The sequence below is a fragment of the Echinops telfairi genome, unplaced genomic scaffold (genome assembly GCF_000313985.2).
Source record: "Echinops telfairi isolate 266 unplaced genomic scaffold, ASM31398v2 ScPeMD7_7468;HRSCAF=8506_0, whole genome shotgun sequence".
Lineage (NCBI taxonomy): Eukaryota > Metazoa > Chordata > Mammalia > Afrosoricida > Tenrecidae > Echinops > Echinops telfairi.
Window position 1 is genome coordinate 83,584,354 of NW_022111369.1, and position 14,007 is coordinate 83,598,360.

At 38.1% G+C, this 14,007-nt stretch overlaps 1 protein-coding gene across 3 annotated transcripts in view; it reads left to right on the plus strand.

Moving 5' to 3' along the window:
* The window catches only part of ARAP2 (ArfGAP with RhoGAP domain, ankyrin repeat and PH domain 2), a 243,037-nt gene that overhangs the window by 184,272 nt on the left and 44,758 nt on the right, over positions 1–14,007 (plus strand). For all 3 annotated transcript variants that reach the window (XM_045284220.1, XM_045284222.1, XM_045284221.1), the window contains exons 21-24: positions 676–888; positions 6,871–6,976; positions 9,474–9,621; positions 11,640–11,708. In XM_045284220.1, coding sequence (XP_045140155.1) covers positions 676–888; positions 6,871–6,976; positions 9,474–9,621; positions 11,640–11,708 — 536 coding nt within the window. The remainder of the gene's footprint in view (positions 1–675; positions 889–6,870; positions 6,977–9,473; positions 9,622–11,639; positions 11,709–14,007) is intronic.

Sequence of the window (14,007 nt, forward strand, 5' to 3'; positions counted from 1 at the left end):
ATTCTTCTCGGGGGAGGGGCAGGCATCCACTTAGTATTGGGGGCTGGGACCAGCCCCCCAGACCTCTCCACTGATTCCCTACTCCGCACCGGCATGTTGTCTTCACACCTTGGAGCACTGGGTTGAAGTCTGGTCCCTCTTTTCCTGTGGCAGGAGGATTTTTATCTGTGTGTCTTCCTCACCATCACACCTATCCCGACTAATCATTATTGCTACTTTCAGTGGCCACTTGATAAATCACTAACACCGTTGACTCAGTACTTCACCTGGAATAAAGAATGGATGTGGAGAAATTGATATAAAGATGTGCAGACAGGAGGTGGGAGAGATTTCAAAGAAGCTTCTCTGTGACAGTAAAATCAGAGACAAGGCTGTGTTCTGGGGACGATGGAAAGATAGGACATTTGAGGGGAAGGATCTAGGTACTATAGTGAAATGAAGAAATTGATAAGGGGGTTGCTAACAGCCCAGTGTGGAATATTGTTTTTTCAGGTTTGTTAATGACTGAAGTTAGAGGGGAATATTGTCTACACTCTTCATGCATGCTTACATCACCTCTTTTGGATAATGATTTATTCATCATTCCCATACAAAGATTTGTTTTCTGTTTTTAAATATCAAAGTGAACTTTGATTTTAAACAGTATTTTTTTTTCTTCTTTGTTGGAAAACAAAGGTTTGGGATGCAAATATATCTATCGAAAGGATGGTGACCCTTTGCACATAAGCGAACTTTTGGAGAGTTTCAAAAAGGATGCTAGAAGCGTTAAACTGAGGGCCGGAAAACATCAGCTCGAGGATGTGACGGGCGTATTGAAAAGTTTCCTCTCGGACATTGACGACGCCCTTCTCACCAAGGCGCTCTATCCATACTGGATCTCTGCTTTAGGTAACACAGAACACGGCGAGCGTAATGAATGCTTGCCTTCTCATCTAACCCACATAGGTTTTTCTTTGCTGTTTTTGATCGTCTGTTCCTTTCAAATATGTATTTGAAAGGAACAGTGTGCATAATGGCTTAGAACATAACATGTGCAAATGTTAACATTATTTGAATCTAGTACAAAGGAAAGCTGTAATTATAATGATTAAATAGTGTTTTATGTACTTAGTTTTTAGTAAGTTTCTTAGCACTTACTTTGTTTTAAATTTGGAAGTGTATCCAAATCCATGTATGCCATTAATTTCTCATTAAAGATAAAATGAAGAGTTTAATAAAATAATTAGTTTTGTGAGATTTCTCTATATGAAACTTTTGCTTGTCTTTTATGAGTATTGTACTTCTTTAGTATTGATAAGATCCGCTTTCATTGTTGCTAGCATCATGTACCCCAGATACTGCCTAATGAAGTACAGAAGTTTTGTTGTCATATAATAAAACCTATTAAAGAAATGACCCTAGAAATGTAGTTTATCACTCATTGAGGCAAACTTATTTCAGTAAAATACCTTTTTTATTTCCATTAATGCAAAATAACTCCTTTTATTGAAATATTGCAATATAGACTTTTAAATATGAATATTGCCATTAATCCCATCTTTTTCATAAAATTGTTTTTATTTTTACATCTGTTTTATAGTCTTTGTCTCATGTGTGAGTAATTTGTATATAAAACATCTTTATTTTTAATTAATATGCCATTAACATTTCCTGAGTTTATATCGTTCTCAGAAAATATAATTTTTCATCTTAATGTCTTTTAATTTAAAACTTTGTTATTCAGTTATACCAGAATGTACTACTCTATTTTATCCTTATAAATCTAATGCACTTCAGGAAATTTTGTAAAATGACCTTTAAATTAGACAATTTGATATGACTAAGTTGAAAAGTCCTGCCTTTTTATACAAAATATGTGTTTAAAGCTTAACCAATAAAAAATTTCAAGGAATTAATTATGAAATCATGTCACAAAATATCCACAGCTTAAAAAAAAAAATCAGAAATAACTCTAGTTAGGGTTAGTAAGAAGAGGGTTATATTGCTATGAAAATATAGCTTTTCTTATTTAATTACTTAATTCTATATTTTATTTGCTTTGATATTTTTTCAGATTTATTGACAAGGAAGTCTTATTTTTGTCTGCCCCCCAAGAAAAGATATTTGGCAAGTTGCAGACGTGTGTCTGAAGAAATGTGTTCACATTTCACCTAAATATGACTTCTTTGAGAGTTCAGTTGGACAATTCTTTGAATCCTGAACCAAATAACCTCCCCCTCTCCATAATATAAATTAATTATAGCTCCCCCAACCTGTCAGAAGTGTGTCATGTTTGATCTGACAAGGATATACCGGAACTCTCTGGGTGACCTCTTCGAAGAACTCTCTAGAGTACTACAGTCTCAGGGCCTGACATTCCTTAGCAGTAGCATACTAATATTAATATGGTAGGTAAACTCATCTTCAAAGAACCATTAAATTGTCTGGAGCTTGAAACAGGAGACTGGAGTATTGGCAGGACTGTGAAGAGTTGCACCCATTGAGATCATGGCCATTTAGATCATGGTCGTCATATTTGGCGGCCATTCTTGAGCCAGGCCACCATTTCTCCGTGCCCTCCTTCTGGAGAGCTGTGGCTGCTCTGCAAGGAGCACACTGCTGGGATTCTTCCTGGGAGGGCAGTTAGGGTGCCATCAGGGCGTCCACCTGTGATTTTCCCTATTCTAATGCACACATTGTGCATATATTCTGGCCCATTCTGGTTTCATTTTATCAACTGCAATCAGAAAGAAGTGACTTAAAGTGCTGCTTTATTATTATATGATAAAGATATGTAAAAATATGTTATAGTAATTGAGATTGCAGGGAATTTGGGGTCCTGAAAACATGCTTTAATACTGGATGTATTAATTACCCTTGTGATTGATAACTGGAGAACTTGTTTGGATTACTTCTTGTTATTGTTAATTGCCATCAAGTCATATCAGACTCATGGAGGCCACATGTTTGCAGAGTAGAATTGCTCCATAGATTTTTAAAAGCTGTGACCTTTGGAAGCAGAATGCCACGCCTTGCTTCCAAGTGACTTTGAAGCCAGGTGGCTTTGAACTGCCTGTACTTACTGCTATTGAGTTGATGCCACCTCCTAGCTATCCTATAGGGAAGCCTTGAGACTATAACTCTTTTTTTCCCTCTCCCAGATACTGTAACTCTTTATAGGAGTAACAGAAAGCCTCATCTTCCTCCCATTTTGCTGTTGCTGGTTTTGAACTACTGTACTGCCCTTGTAGATTATAGCCCAATGCGTAATCACTATACCACCAGAGCTACCTTGAACTGGCAGCGTTTCATTGAATGGTTCAATGCTTAAACATTTGTGCTGCCTAGGGACTCCTTGGATTTTAGAGATGCTAAATAATTCTTAATTCATTTTCAGGATAACCTAGTAATACAATATTACTGCCCTTCAGCCCCTGTCCTTTGTTTTTGAAAATCATTGACTGCGCTTTTAACCCAATACAACCCTGCTTACTTTTTACACATCTCATGTGCAGGCTGCAAAAGAGATAGTGGTTGCCGTTTGGAATCGAAATGTACTTGAAAATGTGTCAGGGAATTTCTAACATCCCCAGGGATCCTAATACCCTTTACAAATGACCGTGTTCTTTTAAAGAATCGTTAATGTGCTGCTGGCATTCTGTGAATAAAATAGCTCGGGCTATGCAGCACCTGTAAAGTCATATTTCCAAATGAAAAGTAGTGTTTCTGAGTGTACTTGAGAATTGAGAGAAAACACATGAATGTAGCCCCCTTCCATTAGATCAGCGGTTCTCAACCTGTGGCTGCAACCCCTTTGGGGGGTCAAAGAACCCTTTCACAGGGTCATCCATTTCATAACAGTAGCAAAATGACAGTGATGAAGTAGCAACGAAAATAATTTTATGGTTGGGGGTCACGACAGCATGAGGAACTTATATTAAAAGGTTGCAGCATTAGGAAGATTGAGAACCACTGCATTAGAGTAAGCACAGATATTGATTTGAAGTATGACCTTTTATTTTCCCTAGCAACTAGTAGATTAGATCAGGTCACCACCCTTCATCCACTAGAGTCTGAAACCTTGGGGGAATCCTGTCTCCAGTTCCTGCAGTTATTTGACTTTTAGAATTCAGAGAGTGGAAGTTACTACTCCTTGTTCATCTCTCTGTGAAATAATCAGGTTCTCACCTCACTGCCATTGAACCTATTCTGACTCGCAGAACAGGTACAACTGCCTCTGTGACCTTCTGAGACTAAAGGTTTTGTTGTTCTGTTTTTAAATCATTTTATTGGGGGCTCGTACAAGTCTTATCACAATCCATACATCCATCCATTGTGTCAAGCTTGTGTACATTTGTTTCCTTCATCATTCTTAAAACATTTGCTTTCTACTTGAGCCCTTGGTATCAGCTCCTCATTTTCCCCTCCCTCCCTGCTACCCCTCCCCCATGAACCCTTGATAATTTATAAATTATTATTATTTTGTCATATCTTACCCCATCTGACGTCTCCCTTCACCCACTTCTCTGCCGTCCGACCCCCAGGGAGGAGGCTACATGTAGATCCTTGTAATCTGTTCCCCCTTTCTCCCTCACCTTCCCTCCATCCTCCCGGTATCACCACTCTCACCACTTGTCCTAAGGAGTTCATCTGTCCTGGACTCCCTTTGTTTCCAGTTCCTATCTGTACAAGTGTACATCCTCCAAAATTAGTGGCAAGGAGGGTGTAGGAGGTCTGGCAGGGCTGAATCAAGGACAATGTAACCGAGAGGAACTCCTGAAACCCAAATGAAGGCTGAGCATGATAGTGGGATAAGAGGAAAGTACAAAGAAGTAGAGGAGACTAAATTTTTATGGGAGTAAAAAGCCTCATCTTTCTCCCTCAGAGCAGCTGGTGGTTTCAAATTGTTGCCCTCGCAAAACTGGGATGGACTTTTTAACCAAGTTCTGTGTCCTACAGTGTTAGAAGGTTCATTCTCTTGTCTGGAGCATAGTTACTAGTGCCTGCACACAGCTTCCCTGATTATCCCTTTATCCTTCCGTATAGTTGAGGTAGTCAGGCTGATTAATAGCCCAGCACATAGATCATGGGTGAAATACAGGAAGCTCTAGATCTGACATGGTTTATAACTCTTAAGAAGAGTTTTGTGACTTCATAAGGAAAGAAGAATCAGAAATACCATTTTTCACATGTAAATAAAAGAGCAGCAGTTAAAATACTTCTGGCTTTTCTCTAACATGTACTCCAATTTGAGAAATTAATTGAATGTATTCTGGCTAAGTGAAGTTCAACCATTTTGAAAGTATTTTGGCTATATAAAAGATAAAAATAACTGGCCTACAGCCATGGATTTCAGCCTTCAATGTAGATTACAATGCAATGTTAAGAAAATCGTAAAAGCACCCCATTGGACCAGTAAGTGACATTATGATAAACAAATGAAGGACTGAAGTACTCAAGGATTTCCTCTTGCTTGGATCCCAGTCAATGCTCATGGAAGCAGCGGTCAAGAGATGAAACAATGCATTCGTTGGGCAAAACGATTGACTGAGACTTCATTAGGTGTTGGAAAACAGGGATGTTACTTTGAGGATTAAGGTACACCTAACCCAAGCCGTGGTATTTTCATTTGCCTTGAATTCTTGTGAAATTGTGCATTAATTGAATTAGTAAGGCTGAAGAAGAACCAATGGGTTTGAATTATGGTGCTGATAAAGAATATTGAAAGTAATGTGGACTTCCAAAAGAACAAACAAATCGGTCATAAAAGAAGTTCAGCAAGTGTACAGCAAGAGAGGCAAGGATAGGGAGACTCCTCCTTACATACATTGGCGATGTTGTCAGGAGAGACCAGTGTCTGGAGAAGGACATCACGCTTGGCAAAACAGTGCTACAGCCAAAAAGAAAAAGGCCTTAGCAGGACGGACTCACCCAACGACTGCATCGATGAGCTTAAACATAAGAACCCTCAGGATGATGTCACAGGACCAGGCAGTGTGCCTTCCGTTATCCACAGGGTCGCTATGAATGGGCACTAGCAGCAGGGGCACCTAACAACAATGTGTGAATTAAGCCTACAGTGACCACTGACCTTCTTAAGAGTTTTGAAAAACAAGCATGTTACTTGGATGACTCAGACACCTGACAGAAACCATGGTATTTGCAGTCATTTCATATGCATGTGAAAGTTGGACATTGAATAAGAAAGATTGAGCGATGATGCCTTTGAGCTATGATGTTAATGAAGAATATTGAAAGTAGCATGAACTACCAGAATAACAAACAGATTTGTCTTAGAGGAAGTACAGCCAGAATGCCCCTTAGAGGGAAAGATGGCAAGACTTCATCTCGTGTATTTTGGGCATGTTATCAGGAAAGACCGGTCCCTGGAGAAGGACACCATGCTTGGAAAAGTGGAGGGCCCGCAAAAAGGTGGAAGGCCCCTGACAGAGGGATTGACACAGTGACTGACTGCAACACCGGGCTCAAACATGGAACAATTGTAAGGACACTGCAAGACTGGGGTTGTGTTTCCTTCTGCTGTCCGTGGAGTCTCTGTGAGTCAGAACTGGCTCGAGGCACTTAACAACAAAGGACCTTGGGGTTTTATATCCCTTGTGCTTCTCTATGCCCCAGAAGTGTTTTTAACAATTAATGGAAAATTCCATAATTTTTTAATTCCATGTTTCCATGTGCTTTGCAAAGTCCTTTTATATTGTTAATTACTAATGTAACTAGTATAAGTGTGAAGAGTTTTCTGCCAAAGGCTGATTTTTCACCAAGAGAATTATGACTATTGTTATAAGATAGTGTTCAGAGACATATTGATACTATATAATATTTGTAAGGATGTCATGGTAGTCCTAAATTGTTGTATTTTTTCACCTCCAGATACTCAAGATGATAAAGAAAGAATTAAAAAGTATGGAGCATTTATACATAGTCTTCCCATGGTCAACCGAGCAACACTGGCAGCTATAATTGAACACCTGTACAGGTGGGTGGATACGTGAACTTTTCAGGTCATTTCAGTTAAGGCAGGGGAATTTCTTACATGAATCCAAGATAATCAAGTAGATTGCCCTCGATGCAGCTAGTGCATAGGGAAGAATTTAAAAACTCATTTGAGAGGGAAGTTGGAAAGAGGGGAAGTAGAGGGGCAGACTCCCGCTCCTGGATCTCATTCTCCACACTTTTGTTTTTCTTTTGGATGGTAGATACTTTATAAACTCTCATTTCTGTATTCTTGCTTTATATTTCACCCAAACTTAATGTAAGTCCATTATTGGATGAAAAAAAATTAAAGTAAAACATTGTCTGTGTCAGGGCAGTAAGTCCCCTAAATTTGGAAGGAAGGGAAAACAAAAACACCAAAGCCAATGTCATTTTGATTCATCATGACCCTGCATAGGGTTTCCAAGACTGTAAATCTTTATGGGACCAGGCAACCCTGTCTTTCTCCAAAGGAGCCGCTGGTGAATTTGAACTGCAAATCTTGTAGTTAGCAGCCCAAAGTATAATCCACAGACCCACCAGAGAAGGACATGTAAGTTGGACCCAGAAAATAAGAATGCCAAATGGATGAAGGGTGTTACTGGGAACTAGGATGCTAGATTGCCCCACAGGAAACTATGAAAGACTTCGCAGGTCAGACCTGTTGTTTGCGTTGTCTTCTGTTAAGTGATAAACGAGTTACTGATCAAATATTTAGACTCTCTCCTGTTGGCTGGGAAGTGGGAAAACAGAGGCAGACAGACTAGATAACAATTTGTTTAACTTTGGAGGCAGAGGGAGACGAGAAGGAATAGGCTATGAAATGAGGGAATGCCGGCATCTGGAGGAAGAGAACTCAGAGAAAAGGAACTGGCATATTTCACCCATTTGTGCTGAACTTAAGATAGCTAACGGGACTAAGAGTAAGAGAGAGGAGCAGAGCTGAAAGAGGAATGGTCAGCAAGAAATCTCCAGGAGAACAAGAATGGTCAATAGTTTCAAAAGTTGGATGCGATCAAGTTGATTTCACATTTAATTCATTTCCTAATGATCCATGACTAACATTATTTAAATCCATCAAATATTAATTATTCACCTATAGTGCTATTTAGCTGCAGCTAGGGACTGCAGAGGCAGGCATTGTGGATACATAGTACAGTAGTACTACGAAGTACATTACTGGGAAGTCCAGAGTAATAATGAAGTGCTTGGCCATCTTGTAGATCTGAGCACCCTTGCTTCACTAACTCTGCTGCACAATTTGGCATTATCTTATACTTTACATTACCATATATGTCACTGTCGTGTTTCTTCACTTTTTCAGGTACCTACTAGACTCTATGTTTGTTTGTTTTTTAATAGACCTCGCATGGTCTTGCTATACTCTCTTCCTTTGGTGGAATTTGTATTTCACTTTGTATTTAAAATTCTCCAAATGTATTTCAACAGGCATTCAAGCAGCTGCTGTATTTCAGTGAGTGACCGAAGAATGAATACAGATGTTCATATGTATCACACGTCACCTGTAGTACATTTTTATGTACATAATGTGGGTTATGTGTTCAAAACTGCCAGCCCCTCCACAGGAGAGATACCAAGCTTCCTACTCCTGCATGGATTTACAATCTGCGAAACCCACATGGGCGCTGGTACCCTATCCTGATGGGTCACTATGAGTCAGAGTTGACAGCTGACAGTTGTTTTTTGCCCCCGCCCCCCAGGACTACCACTGTAATTTTTTATTACATTTAATTTGTGAACACTTTACACGCTCACTGTAAGACCTACTGGCATAGACCCAAATATGCCTCGCATAGACCCAAATAGTTTCCTCAAGGAAACTAAGTCTCAGAGAAACAACTTCATTATTAGAAAGAACCAGGTTTCTGTATATCCAGAAAATATGTGGATGATTTTTTTAAATCAAGTGTTGCTTTTTGAGAGGATTCTGTTGTGAGTAACCAAGCAAACACATGCTACCAGACACTCTCAGCTGATAGCAAATTCCTGAAAATTGAGCCCAGCCCTGACCCTGGAATTTGGAACTCTGCTACCTTGTGTTCCTACTTGGCTTTTCTTGCCTGTTTGCTACACAGGCGCTGCCCCATTTTATCCTTTTCATCCGAGCGTCAGTTCCAGCCAGCTTTCATCCTCCTTCAAACACGCCTTTATATTTAGCCACAGGCTGTCCGATTTTGTGGAATTCTCTGAAGTGACCAGTCTCTCCTTTACATCATTAATCAAGTACTACTTTGTAACTGGGACTGAGCTCTTCCTTAACTTCGTTTTTGTGTTATTCGCTAGTCTGGAAACTACTTGGAATCAAGAACCATGCAGACAGTTTTTGTTGTTGTAGTTTTCTAATCACCATAACACCTTTTCTATCTGAGGCATCCAATGTGTGCTTTTTTAAAAATGATAACTAAGTGCTAATGCTCTATCGTTTTATGCAATTTTCAAATAGAAATGAGTTATAACTGGCTGTGTGTTTTTTCTAACAGGGTACAGAAATGCTCAGAAATCAGTCACATGAACGCTCATAATTTGGCGATGGTCTTTTCCTCTTGTTTATTTCAAACGAAGGGACAAACTAGTGAAGAAGTGAATGTTATTGAAGATCTAATAAATAATTATGTTGAAATATTTGAGGTAAATATCTGTACCTGCTCTTGTTCAAACAGTTTGATACAAAGATATGTATTTTAGGATGTTTTTATGCTGGTCTTTATGAATATTTGAAGATAAGAGATAGTGATAGTTAACTTAAAAGATATCTTGCTTTCTAAGCTGTAACAATTAATTTACTTCAGTCTTTAAAGTTTTCTTGCCATCTGGTGCCTGCTGGACAGAATTGTTCTGTTTTTAGAACATTTACGTTTCTGTTTGTGTATTTTGTTTTCTCTCTCCTAAGGATGTGTCTACATTAAGTATGTCTACTTAGAGAAGTGTGAGGTTATAAATTGGTAAATAAAAACCAGGATGTTAAACTCGTCACCTGACAACAGTTAAGATTTTGCTAATTTAATTCTCATTGGTTAAAAAAGAGGAAAATTCTGAAGTACTGTTATTAAACAGCTTTTACTGTCACATCCCTGTTTTACTTATTTGGCTTTCCTATTTGCTATTTTGTTGAAGTTAACGTTTTCATATATTATCAGAAAACTGCTAGGATAAGAAAGATTTATTGGTTCAAAGAAGGAAGTAGAAATGGAGGAAATGAGCACAGCCTTTGAAATGGGGGATGCGGAGAGAAGAGGCCTGGTGATGCGGTGGCTAAAGCACTTGGCACATAACTGAAGGGCTGCAGTGCAGACCCACTAGCTTCTCCATAGGGGACGTGTGGCAATCTGCTTCTGCGAAGATCTTACCCACGGAATCCCTATGGGACATTCGACTCGGTCCTGGTGGTCGCTATGAATCAGGATTGACTCATTAAAAACAGTCAAGTTTTAGTTGGAGTTTGAGGGGCAGGGGGATAAGGGATCGATGGTGCAGGTCCATCACCTAACTAGCTTTGGCAACTCAGATTTGTCATTCCGTTTTTCTGAACATTCCATTAAATGGTGTTCTATAAAGCTACTTGTCTTTCAAATTTGTGGGCATACCAATGAAATCAAGTGGGTTTATGCAAAGCAGTGTTTCCCCAAGTGGATAATGCGTTAGTGGTGGTGATGGTGTTAGATGCCATCCAGTAAGTTCCAACACATAGCGACCCCGTTGACAACAGAATGAGACATCGCCCAGTCCTGCACCATCCTGAGTCCATTGTTGCAGCCACCTTGTCAATCCCTCTCACTGAGGGCCTTCCGCCTTCTCACTCCTTTTTGCTCCGACACGTTATCCTGGACTGTGGGCTACGGTAAAGTTTTTAAATGCTAAGGGGACCATTGAGTAATTTTTTGTGTCTGAAAAGAGGGCAGTAGGCTAAATAATTTGGGAAACTATAATGTAAAGGTTAACCATGCGAAGATTTCATAATTATTATTATAACAGCACAAGAATTCTTTGCAAAGAGAAACCATTTCAATACAAGAGCAGCGTGTATATCTTAATTGACATAGTAATGAACACCAGTATTGTTGAACGCTCTTTCTTCTCTTTATCTTTGCTGTCTTTTATGTGTGCATGCCTTTTAAACAATAGCGACCTTTTTGGTAGCCATGATTCTGATGCTGCAAAAGGCCATGAGTAGAGAAAAATAAAATCATGTGTGGCTTTAAATGCTCTCTTTATTTTATTATACTCCCCTATTCATAGAAAATCATAGTTGTCTAATAGCCTGGCTAAGCCCAACTTGAACAGAATAGTGGAAGCGTAATAATCACTTAATGAATGTTTCCATTTAAGAAATGAATTTTTGTATCAAAATTATACAAACTTTATGGAACCAGTCATCAGCCTCTTCACTTATTACTCCTTACCAATCAGACTTCCACATCAGTCTGCATCCTGAATTCTTATTATGCAAAAAATGATGTGAATTTTATTAAGACTCTATCTTGCTTTATCTCTAGCCCTACATATGCAGGTCCAGGCTGATTAACATGGCCATTCTCATCTATTGTTAACTGGTTGGCATTTAAATTGCTGAAGGGTTTCCTGAGGATGAGTGCTGAAGCTCCTTGTGACCTACTGTATAAGAATCTCTGAAATTCTATCGTACACAGGTTAAAGAAGACCAAGTCAAACAAATGGACATAGAGAACAGCTTCATCACCAAGTGGAAAGACACACAAGTGAGTCTTGCTAGGCAGATCCCGAAAGAACACCAACAAATGACCGCCCTCCCTGTGGAAGTGCTGACATTCGCTGTGTGCATTTTTTAGTTCTTCTAGAAGCAAATTAAAAATTCATGGGGAAGAATGAAAGAAAAACTAGATAATGTTTCCTGAAATTTTGTAGCTTTCCACATACATGCAAATTGTGAAAGCATATTATACAATTTTCCAAATGCAGAGTAAAAATTATCTTCATCTTTTATGTTTTTCTTTAAAAATCAAATATATACATTATATTTTACATGCATCTATTATATTTTACATATATATATACATCCCACTATTGAAATGGCAGTGGGTTTCAAAGGAAGCATCCAAAGCCAAATAAATTTTAGAATAAATTGGAAATTCAGACTCGCTGGGTCTTAATGATTCTTTATATTGTGGCATAGAAAATATCCATTGTTACATAGTATATGCTTTTGCCTATATATGATTGTATTCACTAATGGTATTCATTTGAATCCTTCTAATGTGGTCCTTGCACTATGCTGATTTTGTTACAGAAAAGCAGGTCTACATCTTGTCTTGCTCTCCTCAGTCACGTTCTGTTGGATTTTAGTGTTTGTGTTGCACTGCACTGCTCTAGGCTGCCTTTCCTTGTTGAAGAATAGTCACTGGAACTTCTTCCAGTTGATCATTAATCATCTTATAAATGGGAATTGTTGTAGGTTTTTACTACCAGTGTAAGTGAAAGACGTGGTTCAAATGTGATCTAATAACATCTCAGAAATTGAGGAAAAAGCTACCTTATTGCTTATGCCCTAAATTTTCCTCCGCCCTGTAATGTCCATTATTAATTAGAAGAGACATCAGCTATCAGTCTATCTGAAGAAGACTAGATAGAGGAAGCTATCATTTTTTAATGCCTGGATTCCCAATTATGTATTCTGTGATATTAATTGCCAAAGGAAGTTATCTTTCATTTTGACCCAAATTAATTAATATAGCTTCCAAATCCGTTGTTTTAACTTCAAAATGTCTCACTTTGGGGAAATAAAAGATCCTATGTGCCTACCAGGTAGTTTTGGGGAAAATTATATGTATTGCTTTTATATATAAATCAATGTCCTTCTGTATTATTACATTTGACAGACCTATTAGGAAGAATTGAGTCTTGAAAGATTTCTAATTCAATATATTTAAGTAAAACTAAGAAGAAATTATCTGTAAAACATAGTAATTGGGAGAGAACAGTAAAGAGTATTGAGAAACCTGTTCTTTTGCTTGAGTTTTTATATAATCCATTCAACACTTTCCTCTAGAGTCTTTTCTGACAGTCTCTGTCATACCTTTGTGTGAATTTCATAGCTATTCTCTTTTTGGCTCCAGCCTGTGAGTTCCTTGTGAGTTTTTCCTTCTAATTTAAAAACTGTATCTTTCCTTGAGAAATGTTTATATAAACACAGTGAAAAGCTTAAAAAAATAGTCAACTTTTTCTTTTCTTCCCTAGAACTCTTTGTGTAGCATCTAAAATAAGGAAAAATAGGAAGTGAGCTTTTCTAAGCCTCCAGTACCAGAATAATGAAGGAGACTTCTTCAAAATACATCCTTAAATGTTTCCCCCACAAATTTACTCATTACATTTCACTCAGAGCCAAATTTAACTTTGCAACCATTGCTTCTCCATTACAACAATTACAAACAAGAGAGAGCTGCAAACCAAAACCAACAGGACTCTGATGGAGACTGTGTTTAAGTGATTCTATACCTTTAAATGTTTTTGGAAAACGTGACTCAAAAGAATTCTCATAAATCTAAATGGCTCTTTATGAACCTTCTCCACATTACCCCATCTAAATAGTAAGATTGTAAGCTAGTCTACTTTTTAACGTGTAGCTTCATTTAGTATATCTTTTACAATAAAGACCCTTAGCGTTTAATGCTTTGTCAAAGATTATTAGAATAGAAAGCACATCCTGGTTTTCTGCCTTGATTCATCACTTGCTAAAATTTACTTTCTATACTTATGATGTAAATACAGGTCTGACTTAATTTCACAACCAAACATTACCAATTTTTAGACATACGATGCGTTAAAAATCTTAGGAGGACTTAATTTCCCTTTTAATTACTGGTGTGATGCTGCACTACAGCCGAAAGCAGAATTATATATGGCTCCTTTTCTCTCCTTCTTTTATTTATCCTGCTAACATACGTGGGGATTGCTCCTAGCACTTCTCTTGTGGTGGTCAGCATATATCTTTTTTTAAATGTAAAATTAAACTGATCTTTCTTTTAAAAAAAAATCATTTTA